The following is a 21,359-nucleotide window of genomic DNA, read 5'->3' on the forward strand; positions in this document are numbered from 1 at the left end:
CCTGTATCCGCCTCTCAGCTATATGAAAAACTAGAAGAATTACTGCTACTGAAGAAAATGAGTACATATTATATGCCATGCCCATCTCTAACATTAATGGTATAGAGATCATAATCAAGTAAAAAAACAAAACAAAACAAAAAAACCCCAAAATTGGTGAGGTGTAGTAAGTTCAGCTCTCTTAAATATTGTCAGCAGCATGATAATTGCATGTCATAATATATATTAAGAGCCTTAAATTTTTTAGAAATCCTTTTTTTTTTAAAATTTAAATTCAAGTAGTTAACATATAGTGTAACATTGGTTTCAGTAGTATTTAGTGATTCATCATTTACATATAACAGTAATCCTACTTACAAGACTATATGGAAAACCCCCAAAATACAAAAAAATGCTTTATGAAGAAAACAATCACATAATTATCTATCATATTAGAATAAGGAACAAAGTTTCTGTCCAATAATATATATATATGATAGGATTATTATGTAGCCATTAAAATGTTTCAAGAAACTCATAAATTTAGAAAATGTTTATAATATTAAGTGAAAAAAATCTGTAATACTATGACTATAGTAAGATTACATTTTATAAAACAAAATAAAAATTATAAATTTAAAGAAATTTTAAAAAATTAAAATATTAAGAATGGTCATTACTAGGTAGAGAAATGGTGTGATTTTTATGCTTTTATACCTCCTAAATTTACTACAGTGAAGACTTTAATATTAAAATATTGTTTTTAATATTACATTTATATACATTTAATGTTGTATATTAAATATTATATATGTATTATATATTATATATAATACTAAAAACAATGATGTTTTATAATATATATTATAATATATATAACATATATATATATATTATGCCAGGGGCATCTGGGTGGCTCAGTTGGTTAAACATCTGACTTTTGATTTCAACTCAGGTCATGATCTCACAGTTTGAGTTTTGAGCCCCGCATCTGGCTCTCCACTGACAGTGCGGAGGCTGCTTGGGATTCTCTCTCTCCCTCTCTCTCTCTCTCAAAATAAATAAATAAACTTAATAAAAATTGTGTTTTTCAAAAATGATGACTATCATCCTTTTATTTCAGCCGCACGACAAGTCTCAAATTTGGACAAGTAACAGCAACACAGCATTAATGACTAACACATGGTAAGTTAACAGAGAACTAAAAACTAGATGTGTAAGTAAGGCTGAGACAGAAAAAACAGGTCAATTAAAAATATACCATATTTACCACCTATAAAGCCAAAGCCCCTCATATAATGGAAACTAATGTGTAAGAAACAGATATTCATATATTCTGTCAGTGAAATAAAGAGAAAGAGTCCCATTCATGTTAAAAGACCACATATGGGAACTAAGCAAAGCAAAACAAAACTAAAACTGTATTAGGAAGGGTGGGAAGGAAATTTTCTGTCTCCCACTTTAAGTCTTTAGAGGAAACTTCTACCCTATATTTCTGATCACTTTTTCTCAACCCTTTCTTAAACGGACTCCTGCAGGAGTTATTGCTGATCTGCACGGTAAAAGTCTGGCATTCACTGTGCCTTTTTTACTAGAGTCAAGAACATGGTGCTTTTACTAACATGGTCAGGTTAGTGTATATAGCAGATTCTTCCTATCTCTTCCCATCATTTAGACTAAGCCAAGTGGGCCTCTGCAGTCCTAGCCAACCTCCTCTGCTTCTGACTGAATGGCTGAAAAGAACTGCCTCTTCTTGCAACTGGTTAGGTAAATGGAATCAAGACACAGGTGGGTAGGACCCAAAGTCAACACTTAAACCACATGGATTAAGTCATATTCTCCAACTTAGCCCCCTATCGGTTATATTCTACCTTGGTGATGCAAGTAGTACAGAATACCTACTTTACTGGTTTAATAAATAAACCAATACTGATTCCTTTGCATTTTGCTATCGGCTGTGTGTGTGTGTGTGTGTGTGTGTGTGTGCGCGTGCGCGCGTGCGTGTGTGTATCCGTCTACTGCTTCTCTGGAGATTCTTTAAAAAAAAAAAAGGAGGGATAAGAGGAACTGAAGTCCATCTTGCACCCTAATAACTATACAAACTAACAGTAGTAACAGTATGATTGAAGATGTTGGCAACGTGAAAAGAAAGTGATATATAGTACAAACAACTTAATCTTCATTTAGAGATATATCATAAAAGTACTTAAAACATATGTATGCTCATTTTCACTTTTAAAAAATAAAGTTCTTTTAAAATTATAAAGTTACACTTTTGAGAAACAAATATCATTTTTAAAATGATAAATATACTTTTCAAGTATTATGACATCCTTCTTAATCTGGTATCAAGTCACAGTGAGCCTCTGCATCTCTAATCCTTAAGGTTGACACAATGTTAATAACCCAAGACCAATACTCTTCAACTTAAAGTTCTCAAGGGGCAATCATCCAGGTAGTTTGTGAATTTTCTCAGAAGTCCAAAATTATGAATAGCTTTTACAATGATTTGCTTATAAATACAGTATTACAGCCAGAAAATTAGCATTCAGGTACCAATGTTATACTCGCTACAATATACAGAGTGACTCAAAGGGAAAAAATAATTCTGATTACCTGGGCCTTTCTGGTACATCAGAAGGATTGCTGCAAAATGGTTCCTGGTAAATAGTTTCTGAAAGATCATGATCCAACAAAGTTGCCATAATTTCTTCCCTACTTGGCGGGGACATAAGTGGCTTCAAAATGTGAGCAGTCCGAGGGGTAAAATTGCCATTTTTAGATTGTGAGGGAGAGCTGGTAGACCTTGGTGAACTATCAGGAGTTGGTGTCAATATATCATTGTTTCTTGAAACATACAATTCTAAATCTTCAGAGGCTGCATCCACAAGTTCACCATCAGGGGAGGACAGTATTGTAGTAAAAGAGGCACTGACTGAGTCAAGAGACTGTTGCATCTCTTTTCTGGTATGACCTTGAATCCAGTCTGAAGTGCCTGGCTGTGAGAAGCTAAGAAACACTTCTTTGCTTACTGAACTCCTATTCAATCTGGATTTTTCGTTCAGACAGTCCTCTGTCTGCTGGACACAGAAAGAATCCATTATTGAATTAGAGCGAGCTGTTAGAGGATGAAAGCTACTTTTCCACTGGTTGTGGCGATGATTCTCATTGCTATCTATGGATGACTTCTCAAATAGTTCAGGACTTAGCGTACCTGATCTAATCCATGAGGTTGAGTCTGAGGCATGATGTTTTTTGTCTTCATCACACTTCTGGTTATCATGACTTAAAAACTCACTTTTTTCTATCGTTTGTCCTGGGAAAAGATCCTGAACTGCATCACTTAGGAACTTCTGTGGCAAATTCTGATCAGCAGGGACAAACTGACTTCCAGAATAAAAGCTACAAAATCCAGTTTGACCTATTGCATTAATATCAAAATTATAATTATGTTCAGGAGACAAGCTATCTTCAAGTGAATAACAACTCTCAAAACCTGGATCTGAAAAAAAGATGGGACTGTCATCCGATAGAGAGTTATCCACCTGGCCAGAGTTCTGTAAATTGAGAGAGTCTACTTTAAGAAGTTTGGGAATTTTTTCTTTAGGTTTTGTACTTCTAGGAGTTCGAGGTTTTCTTGAAGATGTTACTGATCGTGTTCGTTTAATTGTTTTGTTTTGCTCAAGGGAGCCAGAAATATTTTTGTTTGGTTGAGGTTTACTAGATGATGGGTCTTGCATAATATTTGCATTTTGTGCTTTTTGCTGTCTCTTCTGTAACAATTCTTTTAGAACTGCCAGTCCAGACTGGCCTTCACCAAATGCTGAAGGTGTTGACACATTTCGACTTTTACACTGAGAAACTGCTTTGGTTTGTGAAATTGCTTCTGACAATGACCTCTGTTTTACCCTTTCAGGTTTAAAATTTGACATATCTAAAATAAAGCCCCTTTGTTTTTGCTCCCATGCTATTTGTTTGATTGGACTCCTCAAGGAAGTTACAAAGCAATTATTAGGCATTTGGCTTTCCTCTGAAGATGCATTTCCTGGAGTACAAGTTTCACTGTGCTTTGACTGTTCTGCCATGCACACAATCTGCTGCTGACTGTCTTTGCAATGCAAAAAGTTAGGGGCATATGCCTGGTCTGGCTTTGAGTCTAAAGAATTACGATATTCATTTAACTTTCCGATGGATGACAAATAGTTTTTTTGTGTATTTGCATTCTCTTCCGTCTTTGGAGACATTATACCCGAAGATATCTGTGTATTCTGGGCTACCTGAGATAAATGGTTGGAAAGATCAAATATGTTTTTTTGAATCAAAGTTGATTCCTTTAGAGTAAACATAGTACTTTGATTGTGAGACCTCTGGACATTAATTTTTGAGATTCCAGGTCCCAAAGAACTACAAACAACTGATGAATGCAAATCATCTCGTGAGCTGGGGAATGTTTGTAAATCAGGCTTCTTGCTTTCTAAGAAAGAAGAAAAGCAGCCAGATAAATTCTGTTGTGCATGAATTCCAGTGGGCAGGGGAGCAGAAAGGGGAAGATCTACAGCAGAGCTCATTAGTGACACATCTTTCTGTTTAAAAAGTAGCTGAGAGCCTCCAGAACTATTTGAGGTCTCAGACACATTCTGATGTTTCAGCACAAACTTAACTTCAGCACCAGACTGAGATTTAATTTTTTCATCTTTCATTATGTGCTTTCTTGACATACCTTTCTCATTTGTTTTTTGTTTCTGTTTTGCTCTCGGTTTCTTTTTTCCATCATCTCCTAATTTATTTGTCTGATTTCGTTTGTTCCTTTTCTTAGTAACTACAGAAGGATTAACAAGCTTAGTTTTGGATTTCTTAGCCTGCGCTCTTGCTCGACTATTTTTTTCCATACGAGAATTAACAGTCTTGTTATTACATGCATTAGGACCCTTAAAAAGCATTGCTTCTTTATCTGCAGCAGCCATCATTTCTTCAGCTCTTGGATCTGTGGGAGACCAGCAGCGAGGGGGAGAAGAATTTATGGGACTTGTGCTTCTCTCAGAAAGAAAACCTAGTTTAGACATAACGTCACTATAATTCAAGTCACAGTCTTCGGTTTCAGCATTGTAGGATGGTGAGGGAGGAGACAGGATAGCATGTGACCGTTTTCTCCTGAAAGACAAAGTTCTTTTAATATTTTCACTATTTGTCCTTTGTTGCTTACCAGTTTTTTTCTTTGCAGACTTATGTTTTGATTTTCTTCTGTGACTTTTCTTTGGTGTTAGTGGATAAATGGGATATTTGGTTGCAGGGGAGTCAGGAACTTTTGGCCAAAAATCCTTCAAAGGTGCAAGCTTTTTATATAGTTCCATTTTTTCCTCTGTCAATATAACTTGCTTTTCTTTAGAGTCTATTTTTCCTAGCTTCACAAGCATATTTTTTCTCCCTCTAAATCTATTAATAATAATATATTTTATGATGACAGGGGGCAACTTTTTAGACATTTTTCTTCGTTTTCGAGATTTGAGAGTTCCATCTAAACTTTCACCAATTTCCATGGGATGAGGTAGGCTAATTTTTGAGTTGTGTGTTACAAAACTTGACTCACTATCTTCAGTCTCATAATTCACCTTGCGTTTCGCTCTCAGTGTATATTTATTTCCATACAATCCAAAGGACTGCTCAGTTTCTAAGGTTCCATCTCCAAAGTGACAGTCTATAAAACCGTCTGTGGGGGTTTTATTTTCAAAAGCTCCACGAGTGACTTTAATTAAATCATTGGCCAATACATTATCCTTCTCAGGATTACTATTACAGGGATTATTTTGTATACAATTATCTTTTGTGGATACAGTCTCACTAGTTTTGGTAGAAGTCTCTTGATGACCTATGAGCTTCTTTTTATTTATTTTTAATCGGGACTGTTTACTGCTGGATTGTAGTTTGTATGTTACAGGCGAGAGTTTCTGTGGTCTACTGAGACAGTTAGAAAGAACAACACTGGGAAAAAACATATAATGTGCTGCTTGCTGGCTGAGGCTTGGCTTTTCAGTTTTATGTTCTTGAAACTCTTCATATCTAATTTTAAGTTTATTTAGCCCACTTTCATCAGCAATGCTATCAAGAGAATGTACCATAGTTCTATTCTCTCCTGAGCATGATAGCAATTCACAATTTTCAGTTAATGATGAAGGGAATAAACTATTCAGAGCTGTGCTGTTTCCTTTTTCATTTCCTTCAGAGGATAATTTACTTTTTGAATGACTAAGGTCAGAAAAGTTGAAAGAATTTTTGCCCAATGTACTTTCACTACTATGACGGTTCATATGGATAAAAGGGGCATCCTTATCAATTTTTCTAATGTTTGTATACTTTCTACTTGGTACTTGTCTTGTAACAGATGGGATATCTTCTTCATAATCAAAAATACTACTTTCACAGGAAGATACTGGGAGGATATCTTTCTTACTACTTTCTTTATGAGAGTTTTCTGGATGGACAGAACTGCTTAAAGATCCAGGGTATTTCATAGAGTAAGTGCTTTCATTTGTAAAAGAAGCAACTGAATGATCTAGACATTTTTCTATATTGTTTGGCTGTGGGAGGTCTTCAATTAAATCTTCCTTGTTTAAAACATGGGAAGAAAGGGCACTTGTGTGTTTACACTGAAAGGTAATCTTAGCAGAAGATGGGGGTTCTAATGTAGCAGCATCTTTGTGAAAGATGGAAGGTTTTACTGATAGCTTGCTCGTTGCAATCACAGAAGAGTGAGTTCTAGAATTTTCGTTGTTCAATGGATTGTCTGAAATGGGGGAAAAAAGAATTTATTTCACCTCCGTGATTTTAATTTTTAAAATCTTTTCCCATGCTATCACCATGAAAGGAATTGTATGAAATTTTCTTTGCTTAAAATGGTTGTCTCAACAAAAAGGTTGTTCCTATCATTAGGATAATAACTCAATCTAAATAATCAAGAGGCAGTCATACTTGATTATTAGTCATTATTTTAAACATATATTCCTTTGATCAGAAATAAATTATATTCATATTCAGTGCCTTTTTGGGGAATAGGGAAAAATACAGTCATCTTGAAAATTTTTCCTTAAGCAATATGCTTCTTTGCATTATCACTTCAAATAAGCTATTTCTTTTTTTCAAGTTTTTATTTAAATTCGTTAGTTAACATCTGAGCATATTTCTTGCAGTTTCTTATGCTACTTAAATGTTAACATGATCAACTGATTAAAGTTTATGAAACTTTAAATCAGTGATTTACAAATGTTATCCTCTTAGAAATGAGAAAGAATCACATATCTACATACTCAAAGAAAAAATCTTGCAGGACAAAACGTAACAGTACTGTCAGAGCCTCACAGTTAGCCAATTTCATAAGAAAGTGTGATTACAGTTTTAAAATCAAATACATATTTAGCCCCTACGTAATGAAATGCTCATAGTGTATCAGTTTACTTACCACTATTTTCATCTGCAGTTCCATCTAACTGAGGTATAGAAAGATTGGCTAGAAGCAAACTGTTATTACTCCATTCCATTTCTTCTTCTGAAGACGAATCATCTTCTTCAGTTGAGCTTCTATGGTTATTTCTACACAGTGATCTAGAGAATATTAAAATTCACTAGTGAGTACGATCATAGAAAAAAGCATGTCAGATTCGAACAGCTGCCTAATGTGATGCTATAATAGTAAAACTAAAAAGATCTGAAAATTGTAACTAAAAATAAAAGCAGATTTATTTTGCTTTAGTATCACGTCCTATAAAAAGTTATTGCAGATAGACTTAAAATCCTTTTCATGTGAGCTACAAGACAACATCATTTCTGTATCCAAGCTCTGTAATGTCCTGGATGATCATATCTAATCATGTTTTTTGTTTTTAAATAGGCTTCACAAAACCCAGCATAGAGCCCAACACGGGGCTTGAACTCATGAACCTAAGATCAAGACCTGAAATAAGATCAAGAGTCTGATGTTTAACCAACTCAGCCACCCTGGCACCCCTAAGTTATGTTCTTCCATATATTCTCCCCTTCATCCTATCATTAAATATACACATATAACAGCATGGGTAAGAACCCAGTAACATCTAAAAAAGGTGGAATCTCAGCATATTTTAAGAAGTCTCCACAAATATACAATCTCTATACTGTGAACTGGAAACAAACAAATAGGTAAGCAAGGGGGTACGCCGGTCAGGTTGAAAGAGAAAACAACAGGGATCAGAGAGAGGCTAGGAAGTGGTAAAGGTGTTGGGTCAATCCCAGCAGTGGCTGTAAAGAGGGTTAATAAGGAATTCAGATGGGCTGTGAAATCCAGAATGACTTCATCTTTTATTGATTAAAATTTTTTCACTAGGTCCTAGGCTTGATATTTTCCCTTCTATTCGGATGGGCAAACTTACTTTCTATCTATACCTAAGTTTTTCTTTCTCTTGTCTCAAAAATTTGAAAACGTCCCTTAATTATACATAGAACAGATTTTCCATTAAGCCTTTACCAAATCACAATTTGTCCTAAAGTCACTTTCTTAGGAGCTGAAAGAATTATTAGAGGTCATCTAGTCCAATTTTCTACTCAAAAACCTTATTTTTAATAGATGCTAAAACCTCCAGTTTTACATTCTCAGTTTAAGGAGCTTGCTGTCTCACAGAGTAATTAATCTTTTCCACTGTTAATTTTTAGTGATTTTCTTCCTATATTACACAAAACTCTCCAATTTCCATACATTATTCCTGTTTTTGTCTGGTGTTGCTACGTGTAGCCTATCTATGCTATTTTTCACATGATAACCTTTAAAATATTTGAAGGCATTTATCATTTGCCCCATAATTCCTCTCTAATTAGACCAAACATCTATTCTTCGTACTGTTTTTTTTTTAAATGTTTATTTTTGAGAGAGAGATAGAGCATGAGTGGGGGAGGGGCAGAGAGAAGGAGACAGAATCTGAAGCAAGTTCCAGGCTTCGAGCTGCCAGCACAGAGCCCGATGTGGGGCTCAAACTCACGAACCATGAGATCATGACCTGAGCCGAAGTGGGACGTTCAACTGACTAAGCCACTCAAGTGCCCCTATTTTTTAAGGATGTTTATTTATTTATTCCAAAAGAGAGAGAGCGTGAGTAGGGTAGGGGTAGAGAAAGAGAAAAGAGAATCCTAAGCAGGCTCTACACATAGCACGGAGTCCAACTTGGGGCTTGATCTCACAAATATGAGATCATGACCTGAGCCGAAATCAAGAGTTGGACATTCATCTGGCTGAGCCACCAGGTGCCCCTTGTCACTGCTCTTTAAAAGTGAATGTTCACAGATCCTTCCTTTTCTTCCTCTTTTTTCTCTTTACTTTCTCAGGATTCTTAAAATATGGTATTCAGGGCAGAACAGAACATCCACTATACAAGAGAATTGAATGAGTCTTTTTCTAGACACCATACTTCTATTTTTCAATCTCTATCTAATATGCATTTATGAAATGTTTATTAAATATTATGAAATGAAAGGTTTTGTTTTCCCAAGGTTGACTTGGGCATGGTTTTCACAGAATTGATTCAGTCAGTGAACATGTAAGCATTAATCATGGGATAAACCATGACTAGTATTTTAAACAGGGTGACATTGGGGTGCCTGGGTGGCTCAGTCTGTTAAGCGTCCGACTTCGGCTCAGGTCATGATCTCACGGTCCGTGGGTTCAAGCCCCGCGTCGGGCTCTGTGCTGACAGCTCAGAGCCTGGAGCCTGTTTCGGATTCTGTGTCTCCCTCTTTCTCTGACCCTCCCCTATTCATGCTCTCTCTCTCTGTCTCAAAAATAAATAAATGTTAAAAAAATTTAAAAAAAAAATAAACAGGGTGACATTACTGATTACAAGTAGAGAGGGACTTTATAAGAATTTTGTATATTTGAATGTGAATTTACTGGATACAGGTATAAAGGTATAAATAGTTAAACAAGATAGAATCTAAGGAACTGTAGAAAAAATGTTATATTGGAGGTAAAAATCAAAGAAACAATACCAAAATAAAACAGTGAAGAAACAGATGGAAATAAGAAAAAGTAAAATGCCACAAGATCAAATAGAAATATCAAATAGTCAACACTTTGCTAAAATATGAAAGAAACAATCCAATTTATTACAGCAAGACAGCAAGACTTAACTACATCAAGTAACTATTATAATTATTTTATTAATAAAATCCAAAATCTGTTAGAATAATAAATGTTACCCCAGGTACAGCTGGTAGCCAATAATTAAATTCACTATTTTGGTAACCATATAACACTACAGACTTACTGTGCTCTTAATCAAGTAAAATCATGGCGTTCCCATAGAAATTATTAAGTCCAGAATGAACTAAAGGTCTATCCAGTCTATATTTATACAACTGATTCACTGAACCTAAACATATGACTCTCTATTAGGCATCACCTATTTAGTTTCAAGGTATTTCTGAATCTATATTCTGTCATCCAATGAATTACCAATCTCTAATGTTTGTGACAACGTCAATCTAATCTAGCATGATAGTTGGCATTTAAGCAGTTAGGTAGTTTTTAAATTCAAATTCATGTATTCTTATCTATCAGGATGATATGTAAGATTTTACTAAAAAGCCTATTGAAATTAAGACTCAATATGATTATAACATTCCCTTAACTGACTATATTTAAAAAGGATATAAAGACGATAGAGCATGATTTGGACTCATGAAGGGTCCTGATATTCTCTACTTCCTTAAGTGCCGATAAAATGTTTATTTAATAATCATAATTATTACCCCTACTATAAACAAGTAGCAAGGAGAAGACCAGTTAAAAAGTGAATCATAGTATTCCAGATAAACGATAATGAAGGCCTAAATTAGGATATTACCTTGGGAAGGAGTGGGGTAGGACAGAACAAAGGCTATGGAGACAAGAGTTGACCGACACGACCAAACAGTAAACAGGGGTATAAGGAGGGCAAGTCAAATAAAACACTGAAATTACAAACTTTCAGAAGTTGGTGAGGTGAGGGTAGAGAATTTATTATTACAGAAATAACAGAGAAACAAGAACAAAGCTATTTTTATAGGTTGATGTGGTTGAGGCATTTGATAGTTCATGGAAAGATTTATCAAGTTTATATATAAAAAACAACATACAGACGAGCTACAAAAAGCTTTATGTCTTTCACCTCACTTTCTTTTTTTTTACTTTATAAATACAAGTTTGTTAACATTTAGTGTAATAATGATTTTACGAATAGAATTTAGTGATTCATCACTCACATTTAACACCCAGTGCTCATCCCAACAAGTGTCCTCCCTAATGCCCATCACCCATTTTAGCCCCACCCCCCCATACTCCTCAAGCAACCTCCAGTCTGTTCTCTGTATTTAAGAGTCTCTTATGGTTTGTCTCCTTCTCTGTTTTTATATTGTTTTTGCTTCCCTTTCCTTATGTTCATCTGTTGTGTATCTTAAATTCCACCATACTTTTTTTTTTTTTTGATTAGGAAATATTGGCAAAAGACATTTTATGACACTGTCGAGGGTCAAATCTATCAGGAAATCAAACACTGATTCTGTCTGGACCAGGCAGCATTAGTTCTTCAAAGGTCAAGGGCTGAGTCTTTGAATGATTTATAACTGTCACAGCAAAGGGAGCTGAACACATGAAGCTAGGAAAAGTATTAAATAATATTATGCAGGTTTGGAATTTTCTACTCATAGAATGAAAACGGAATTCTTTGTAGGAACACAGTTTGAAAATATAGAAGAAAGGATTCTGATATACACCCAGATAACAAGGGGCCAGAAATTTTATTTTTAAGTAGTGTTGAGAAACTAGAGGAAATCTTACATGTATATTTAATATTTATGGATTAATCTCTTCCACCCTTCAATAATGGCTTTGAGGGTGAAAATTTCAAACAAAAGAGTTTGGAGGTTTTAGTATTGTCTACATAACTTTAAAGGAGAGGCATACTCAGTGTTTCAGTCTCAGAAGCCTAATCTTTTTCTACATACAGAGATACAACTCAAACCAATCAGGCTCACAAGAGACTGATGTGGGGGCACCTGAGCGGCTCAGCTGGTTGAGCACCGACTTCGTCTCAGGTCACGATCTTGCAGTTCGTGGGTTCAAGCACCACGTTGGGCTCTGGGTTGACAGCTCAGAGCCTGGAGCCTGCTTCGGATTCTGTGTCTCCCTCTCTCTCTCTCTGCCCCTACCCTGCTCACACTCTGTCTTTCAAAAATGAATAGACATTAAAAAAAAGAGAGAGACTGATGTGGAAAACTATCTTATGCATTCAGCCATCTTATTCATTTAGCTTGAGAAATGAACCAGAATATCAGTGTCTGTTTCTGAGACTCTTTTATTTTTAATATTTAATTCCTTCAGTCTAATCAGACCTAAAAGCTTCTTATTTTCAAGCTGACCCTATAACTGTTGCTCCAACCCATTAACAGTTTAACTCTCAGAAGGTATTCTTTTTCCCCAAATTCAGAGAGAAGAAGGCCTTCTACTTTGTCCCATTTATGATCCACACATAATATAAACAGATGACTTCTGTAATTTAGGTTTATAGGGGAAATGGGAATTGAAGGAAGGTGGTCAAAAGGTACAAACTTACAGTTATAAGATAAGTACTAGGGATGTAATATACAACATGGTGGCTATAGTTACCACTCCTGTATGATAAAGAGGAAAGTTGTTAGAGTAAATCCTGAGAGTTCTTATTAAAAGAAGAAACATTTTTTTCCTCCCCTTCCCCCATTTCTTTTTACTGTATCTATCTGAGATGATGCATATTAACTAAACTTATTCTGGTAATCATTTCACAATATATGTGTCAAACCTTTATGCTGTACAACTGAAACTCATACAGTGATGTAAGATAATTACATCTCAATAAAACTGCCAAAAATCCCCACTTAGATTTAATCTTTTTAAATGTAGCTTTTATTTTGCTTAGAATATGAAGCTTAAGCTACATGAAAAACAAAGCACTACTTTAAAGGGATTTAAAAGAAGACTATTAGTTTATAAGGTATTTAACATTATGAATAATAGTAAATAATAATTTCTAATTAAAGAAGAGTGATAATGACAATAGGAAATTATTAAAGTAATGGAAATAACTAAAACGTTACCTCTTTTTGGCACAAGGTTCTTCAATATTGCTGTCCCATCTCTGAGACATCACCAAACTAAGCTCCATTTCCTCTTTTTCAATCTGTGGTTCATTTTCTTCATCATCACTATTTTGGGAATTTTTAGGGTTTCCAAAGAAATGACGTTGTGATGGCATCCTATTTCTTCCTGCCTGATATCCATCATTTTCCAAACCAGCAAGAAGATGTACCAGAGCCTCATCAGGACTACTGTCCACTATAAAACAAGTGAAGCATCACTAACAAATAACTTTTCAACATAATTCAGATCAGTTATAAAACAACAGAATCACAGATACTGGCACACACTGAAAGAATACAGCTGACTTCTTTGTTGATGTAGCTCTTTTATCAAAGTGTGATGTCTTTGGACTACTTGCACTGGAATGATTTTGTGTCTTCCCAGACCTCATCCTATATCTAAGGAATCAGAATTTCTGAGGTAGGGCCCAGGAATATGCATTTAACAAGCTGCCCAAACTGTTACTGCACAAGTAAGCTTGAGGAGCACTAAACAACATCCAGTCACTAGTGTTCAAACACAAAATATGTAATAAATGTATGATTGATGCTAATCAAGAAGTGCCTTAAAAACAATACATGTGAACATCTTATCCTCACTTAAGTTTTATTTAGCTCACAGTATAGACAAATGAAACCTGCAGCTGAACGACACAAGAAAGCTTTTAAGTGGCTAATGACATTATTTAAAAAACCTTGAAGACTACAACGATGCCATATGAGGATGCCACTTCATATGTACTAGGGTTGCTAAATCAAAGACAAACCATAAGTACTGGCAAGGAAGTAAAGAAATTAGAACCTTTCTACATTGTTGATCAGTGTAAAATGGTGCAGCAGCTTTGGAAAAAAGCTTGATGGATCCTCAAGATGTTACACAGTTACCATAAGATACAGAAATTCCACTCTTGATATATACCCAAGATAACTAAAAACATATGTCCACACAAAAACATACACATGAATAACCACAGCAGCATTATTCATAACTGCCAAACAAAATGGAAACGACTCACATATCCATCATCCTATGAATGGATAAATGAATGATGTTATATCCCTATGATGGAATATTCTTCAGTAGTGAAAAGGAATGAAGTACTGACACATGCTACAACATTATGCTAAGTGGAAGAAACCACCAACAAAAGTTACATGATTTCCATTTATATGAAATTACCAAAATTGGTAAATCCGGTAAAGGAGAAAATAGATCAGAGGTTGTCAAGAGCTGAGAGGAGGGAAGAATGAGAAGTAACTGCTAATGGTTATGGGTTTTTTTGGGGGGGGGGTGCTAAAAATGTCCTGGATTGATAGTGGTAATGATTGCATAACTCTGTGAACATGATAAAATTCACTGTACACACCAGAAGGTAAATTTTATGGTTATGTGAAATATTTCAATAAAAGCTATTATTAAAAAAAAAAAGACCATGAAGATGGAGGTTTGCTCGAAGCTAATACATAACTTTTTTCTCTGTCAAATGAGATAATATACTCCCTATTTACTAAAATATCAGGTTTCAGGTTTTCTTCACTGACATTAAAGAAATTGGTTCACATACGCTACCAAACATAAGGCCAAAATAAAAGATATTTGCTTGCAAAAGCCAGTTTGGCAAAAATCTTTCTTAAACCTAGAACTGCAATCCATTTTTCCTGTCTCATTCTTAAAAACAAGACTAGTATTACCAAATGAACTACAGATATTTGACTTTCACTTCTTTGACTAACACAGAGAATGCATTTGTGACTAACACATAAATTCTAAGCTTAGGGCAAGGTGGAATTTATCTACTAATGATACATTTTATTTGCCTAATGTAATGAAATAAGGATATACCTCTCTCACTCTTTTTTTCAATTCTTTCATTTTCTCTGTGTTCCTCTCTTTTAGCTGCCTATTTTTTCTTTGGATCATTTCTTTCTCGATATGCCATTCATTTATAAAAGAAGAAAGTTTCCTACTCTTGTCTAAATTGTTCTTGAAATATGACTGTGTACAATAATTTTGGAACTGGTCCTAGTCAATTTGTGTTCCATTCGAATGAAAATGAAGATAACAGACAGAGGACACTGTAGAAAGCTGGGAACACAATTGATGCCATCTCTCATTTGATACAGTAAGAATGGAAAAAATACAAAGTTCACAATAAAAGAAACATAAAATCATGACACCAAGCAAAACAATACGCATGAAACTCAATGACATATCACTTTCTGCAATGAAATTTTAATTTAATGTTTATTTTTGAGAGACAGAGAGAGTGCAAGGGCATGAGCAGGGGAGGGACAGAGATAGAAGGAAAGAGAGAATCCCAAGCAGGAGAGTGCAGAGCCCAATGTGGGGCTTGATCATGACCTGAGCCAAAATTAAGAGCCTGACACTTAACCGACTGAGCCACCCAATGCCCCATAATGAAATTTTAAATAAATTTCTGAATAAGATGTCAGTAATTTCTACTAAATTAATGAAATGAAATCTAGCAAATGCCTTATGATGCTAATGAAAATGCATCTAGGGAAACGCAAAGACACACAGAAATAACTGTCATGTTCTATACTAGCCAAAAACTAATGACTCAAAAAGAATTTTTCAGGAAATTTCTGATACTCACAAAGGAAGACTCAATTATGGTATTTAATTATGTACTAAACTTTGGAGAATTTTGAATTCAAAATGAATGCATTTTCCCCCTAAAACAATATGGCTGTTCTCCAACCAAAGTGAAGTTAAAAAAAAAAAAGGGAAGTGGGGGTGGGGGCACCTGGGTTCCTCAGTCAGTTAAGCGTCTGACTTCAGCTCAGGTCATGATCTCATACACATAGTTCATGGTTTAAGCCCCGTGTCAGGCTCCATGCTGACAGTGCAGAGCCCTCTTGGGATATTCTCTCTCTCTCTCCCCCCCCCCACACACACACTGTCCCTCCCCGACATGTGCTTTCTCTCCCTCTCAAAATAAATAAACTTAAAAAAAAAAAAAGAAAAGAAAGGAAAGGAATTCTTTTCTTTCACAATTGTTTTTTTAGGAAAAGCTGTGTAGCTACTTCATTTAATTCAAGGCTTCATTTTTATACTTACAATAAGGATTTACTGAACATGCAACATTAACCTCTTTAAACCAAAGGAAAAATCCCCCCTCACATACATATTTTCATTGATTAAAATACTGAAAATTTGTGGTAGAATCATTACTTACAGAAAACTGGTGACTCACTCAGTCTTTGGGTCAAAGGCTGAAAAGTCTGACTATTTTCCATGAGGTTCAAAATTGCTTCTTCATTAATAAGAGCTTCTTCCACTTTGTGTACAGTGTGACCTTAAGATGACAAAAAATACAAAAACATTAAAGCAATGGCTTAAATCTAAAATTTATTGTTAAGAATTTGTGCAAATTAGGAAACATGACAATGCAAACCTATTTAAAAATCTGAGGCATTAGTGATATATATGTTAAATAAAAACATAATAAAACTTAGTAAAAGCCACAGGAATATCTAGTCACATGGATTAAGAAAAAAAAAAAGAAATAAACAAGGACCTTGAATCTGTAATTCACTAAATATTTACAATCTCATTAATCCTACCCACCTTGTACAGTTACAGTTATACTACTCTGATAAAAATCATTGCAAATTAAAATATACAAAGGGAAAAGTGTAATACAATTCTTTATTCTCTATGGCTTAAAAACTGTAAATTTTACACTTTTCAGCTTTCAACTCATGATTTAAAAATTTCTTTCCGAGCCTAAATGTCCATCAACTGATGAATGGATAAAAAAATTGTGGTTTATATACACAGTGGAGTACTATGTGGCAATGAGAAAGAATGAAATACGGCCCTTTGTAGCAACATGGATGGAACTGGAGAGTGTTATGCTAAGTGAAATGAGCCATACAGACAAAGACAGATACCGTATGGTTTCACTCTTATGTGGACCCTGAGAAACTTAACAGAAACCCATGGGGGAGGGGAAGGAAAAAAAAAGAGGTTAGAGTGGAAGAGAGCCAAAGCATAAGAGACTCTTTTTTTTTTTATTTTAAAAAAATTTTTTTTTTTTTCAACGTTTATTTTATTTTTGGGACAGAGAGAGACAGAGCATGAACGGGGGAAGGGCAGAGAGAGGGAGACACAGAATCAGAAACAGGCTCCAGGCTCTGAGCCATCAGCCCAGAGCCCGACGCGGGGCTCGAACTCACAGACCGCAAGATCGTGACCTGGCTGAAGTCGGACGCCTAACCGACTGCGCCACCCAGGCGCCCCAAGAGACTCTTAAAAACTGAAAACAAACTGAGGGTTGATGGGGGGTGGGAGGGAGGGGAGGGTGGGTGATGGGTATTGAGGAGGGCACCTTTTGGAATGAGCACTGGGTGTTGTATGGAAACCAATTTGACAATAAATTTCATATATTAAAAAAAAAAGAACTCAAAACGGTTTTACAACACCAAAAAAATAAAAATAAAAAAATAAAAAAAATAAAAATTTCTTTCAACATTTGATTTTTATAAGTCTAATTGTACAAAGGGATTCAATAATTTTAGGAATAAAGATAAAATTGGGATGCCTGGGTGGTTCAGTCGGTTGAATGTCCGGCTTCGGCTCAGGTCATGATCACACGGTTTGTGAGTTCGAGCCCCGCGTTGGGCTCCATGCTGACAGCTCAGAGCCTGGAGCCTGCTTCCAATTCTGTGTCTCCCTCTCTCTCTGCTCCTCCCCCATCATGCTGTCTCTCTCTCTCTCTCAAAAATAAATAAACATTAAAAAAAAAAAAGATAAAATGAGTCTCATATTATAATCTAGTCAAAGAGAGAGAGTAACAATAAAAAGCAAATAGTAGTAGGAAAAAAAAGACTATAGCAAAAAAGGGCACGTAGTTAGAGCTAACTGGAAAACAGTTCTGTTTTTCTACTTCTGGTATGCAGACTTAAAACTAAGTGCTTTCAACAGTTTTTCAAAAAGTTAAAGTCTTCAGGAAAAAGTTTTTTAAAAGTTTATTTATTTGAGAGACTGCATGTGTCCACATGTGCATGAGGTGGGGAGGGGCGGGGGGGGGGGAGGGCGGAGAGAATCCCAGGCAAGCTCTGCGCTCTCAGCACAGAGCCCAATATGGGGCTCAACCTCACAAACTGTGAAATCATGACCTGAGCCAAAATCAAGAGTTGGATGCTTAGCCAACTGAGCCAGCCAGGTGCCCCTCAGGAAGAAATATTTTTAACACATCCTAGGACACAGTGGGCTAATAAAGAGTATTTCATCAAAACAAAAGAACAAATATACAAACGGTGAAAAATAGCTCATCCCCAAGCAAAAGACAACTGAGAGGATCAGTAAAAACAAAAGCTGGTTCTCAGAAGGTTAATAATAAAATAGACAAGACTGACAAGAAAGATCAAAACAAAATAGAAGGCATAAATAATGTTAGAAATAAGAGTTAAAGTACCAAAAATAAGAGAGATACTAAAGTAATACTATGAACAACTTTATACCAAAAACATGGAAAAATCAGATAAAATGAATAATTTCTTAGGAAAAACATGATATAAAACCTGACTCAAACAGAAATAGAAATCTTGAGTAGACTTGTAACAGTTATGGAAATTGAACTAGTAGTTTAAAATCCACTCACTCTATTTTCAGTCCCAACACAAAATTCACCTACTATCCAGTTTGGATGTTTTTATAGATGAGATCTATCAAATCTCTAAGAAATAGATTATACAAATCCAATAAAAATTGTGTTTTGTTTTTAATTGCAGTATAGTTGACATAATGTGTTATATTTGTTTCAGGTTTTCAACATAGTGATCTGACAATTTTATACATCATTAAAATTCTTGAAAAAAGTTCAAAATAAACAAAACTCCACAACTCACTTAATGAAGCAAAGTATGAATCTTTCTTGGTTAAAAACAAAAAGTATAAATTCCAAACAAAGTGTTAGCAAAGTAGACATAGCAATGTTTCAAAAAACACCACACCATGACAAAGAAGAGTTATTTCAGTAGTGCACACATAACTTGACATTAGAAAATAAAAATTATTTTAATGTAACTATATTATCAGAGGGATAATAAAAGGGAAAAAAAGTGATTATTTCAAATTCAGAAAATTTGGTAAAATTTCATTTAATACCCATTCATGAGTTTTGAAAAACTAAACTTCACAGCAAAGAAAGAGGAGAGATATTAACCTAATTAAAGTTATCTACCAACATCCTGTAGTAAATTTCATATTTAATGATGAAATATAGAAGCCTTTCCCTTCAAAACCAGGAAAAAGACCATCATTTCTAACTAACATTACTCTAGAGTTCTTAATGCATTAAAAAAATTTTAAGTATGAAGATGGGAAAAGAAGTAGTAAAGTTGTTATTTACACATGATGACTCTACACACAAAATATCCAATAGAAAAGACATATAAAACTATTAGCACTAGGGTGTGTTGGTGGCTCAGTCGGTTAAGCATCAGGCTCCTGATTTTGGCTCAGGTCATGATCTCATGGACCGTGCGATCCCAGGTCCGGTTCAATGCGGACAGCACGCGGAGCCTCCTTGGGATTCACTCCATCTCTCTCTCTGTCCCTCCCCTGCGTAAGTGTGTGCATGCATGCTCACTCTCTCCCTCCCTCAAAATAAAAAGAAACATTAAAAAAAACTATTCGCGGTAATAAAAGTTGCTGTATATAAGACTGACATACAAAAGTCAGTGAAGCTCCTAAATACCAATAATTAGAAGATGTGACTTTTGAAAGATAAACTCCTAAGTGCAACAATTAAGACACCTGGAGTATCTCTAATAAAAGATACCAAATTTTACAAAAGAAAATGGCAAAACTCTATTAAAAGATATGAAAGAAGATCTAGTAAAATGAGAAATGTATCATGTTCATAGAGGAGATGATTTGCACACAGAAAGATTAAAAATGTTAATTAATCAGTATATAAATTCAATAAAATCCCAGAAATGAACAATCGGATACTAAAATTAATAGGGGACAGTTTTTTGTTTTTTGGTTTTTTTTTCAAAGATCAAGAGTAGGGGCACCTGGCTGGCTCAGTCAGTGGAGTGTACTAGTCTTGATCTCAGGGTTGTGAGTTCGAGCCCCATGTTGTGTGTAGAGGTTACTTAAAATAAAAAAAATCTTAAAAAAAAAAAAAAGATCAAAAGCAGATAAGACAATTTTGAAGTTGAACAAGTTAAGGTCTGCCCTTGATATATATCAACACTTACATGTCAATAGTAATTACAGCAATGTGACATTAACATAGGGGAATGTGACTGCATGACTGAAGTGAGAGAATTCAGTGGGAATAAAATTTTTTTCAGTAAATATGTTGAAAAACTAGCTATTTATATTTAGAAAAATAGATACAATTAGATCCTTATTATATTCAAGTAAAATTTCAGATGCGTTGAAGACCTAAAAGTGAAAAACCAAATTGTAAGCACACATAAGCCTTACGGATAACACTTGCATTACATCAGGGTAGGAAAGGACTTGTAAACCAGGTACAAAAACCAAACCATTAAGGAAAAAGAAGTTGTTAAATGGATATCAAAATTGAAGATGTGCAAATAAACCTAACCAAAGATGTAAAAGATCGGTATGCTGAAAACGATAGAAAACTTATGAAGGAAATTGAAGAAGACACAAAGAAATGGAAAAAGATTCCATGCTCATGGATTCAAAGAATAAACATTGTTAAAATGTCAATAACACCCAAACCTATCTACACATTCAATGCAATCCCAATCAAAATTGCACCGGCATTCTTCTCAAAATTAGAACAAACAATCCTAAAATTTGTATGGAACCACAAAAGACCCCGAATAGCCAAAGTTATGTTGAAAAAGAAAACCAAAGCAGGAGGCATCACAATCCCAGACTTTAGCCTCTACTACAAAGCTGTAATCATCAAGACAGTATGGTAGTGGCAGAAAAAACAGACACGTAGACCAATGGAATACAGAACCCAGAACTGGACCCACAAATATATGGCCAACTAATCTTTGACAAAGCAGGAAAAAGTATCCAGTGGAAAAAATACATTCTTTTTTTTTTTTTAACTTTTTTTTTTTCAACGTTTATTTATTTTTTTGGGGACAGAGAGAGACAGAGCATGAACGGGGGAGGGGCAGAGAGAGAGGGAGACACAGAATCGGAAACAGGCTCCAGGCTCTGAGCCATCAGCCCAGAGCCTGAC

General features: G+C 35.1%; 1 protein-coding gene across 4 annotated transcripts in view; it reads right to left on the reverse strand.

The window, feature by feature from the left end:
- The window catches only part of REV3L (REV3 like, DNA directed polymerase zeta catalytic subunit), a 183,563-nt gene that overhangs the window by 70,965 nt on the left and 91,239 nt on the right, over nucleotides 1-21,359 (reverse strand). For all 4 annotated transcript variants that reach the window (XR_006299027.1, XM_043592124.1, XM_043592125.1 and 1 more), the window contains exons 10-13: nucleotides 16,350-16,469; nucleotides 13,108-13,345; nucleotides 7,433-7,575; nucleotides 2,596-6,760 (exon numbers count right to left, since the gene is read on the reverse strand). Coding sequence is in view for 3 of the 4 variants with exons in the window: in XM_043592124.1 (XP_043448059.1) it covers nucleotides 2,596-6,760; nucleotides 7,433-7,575; nucleotides 13,108-13,345; nucleotides 16,350-16,469 (4,666 nt within the window). In the remaining variant the exon portion in view is untranslated. The remainder of the gene's footprint in view (nucleotides 1-2,595; nucleotides 6,761-7,432; nucleotides 7,576-13,107; nucleotides 13,346-16,349; nucleotides 16,470-21,359) is intronic.

Source organism: Prionailurus bengalensis, chromosome B2 (genome assembly GCF_016509475.1).
Source record: "Prionailurus bengalensis isolate Pbe53 chromosome B2, Fcat_Pben_1.1_paternal_pri, whole genome shotgun sequence".
Lineage (NCBI taxonomy): Eukaryota > Metazoa > Chordata > Mammalia > Carnivora > Felidae > Prionailurus > Prionailurus bengalensis.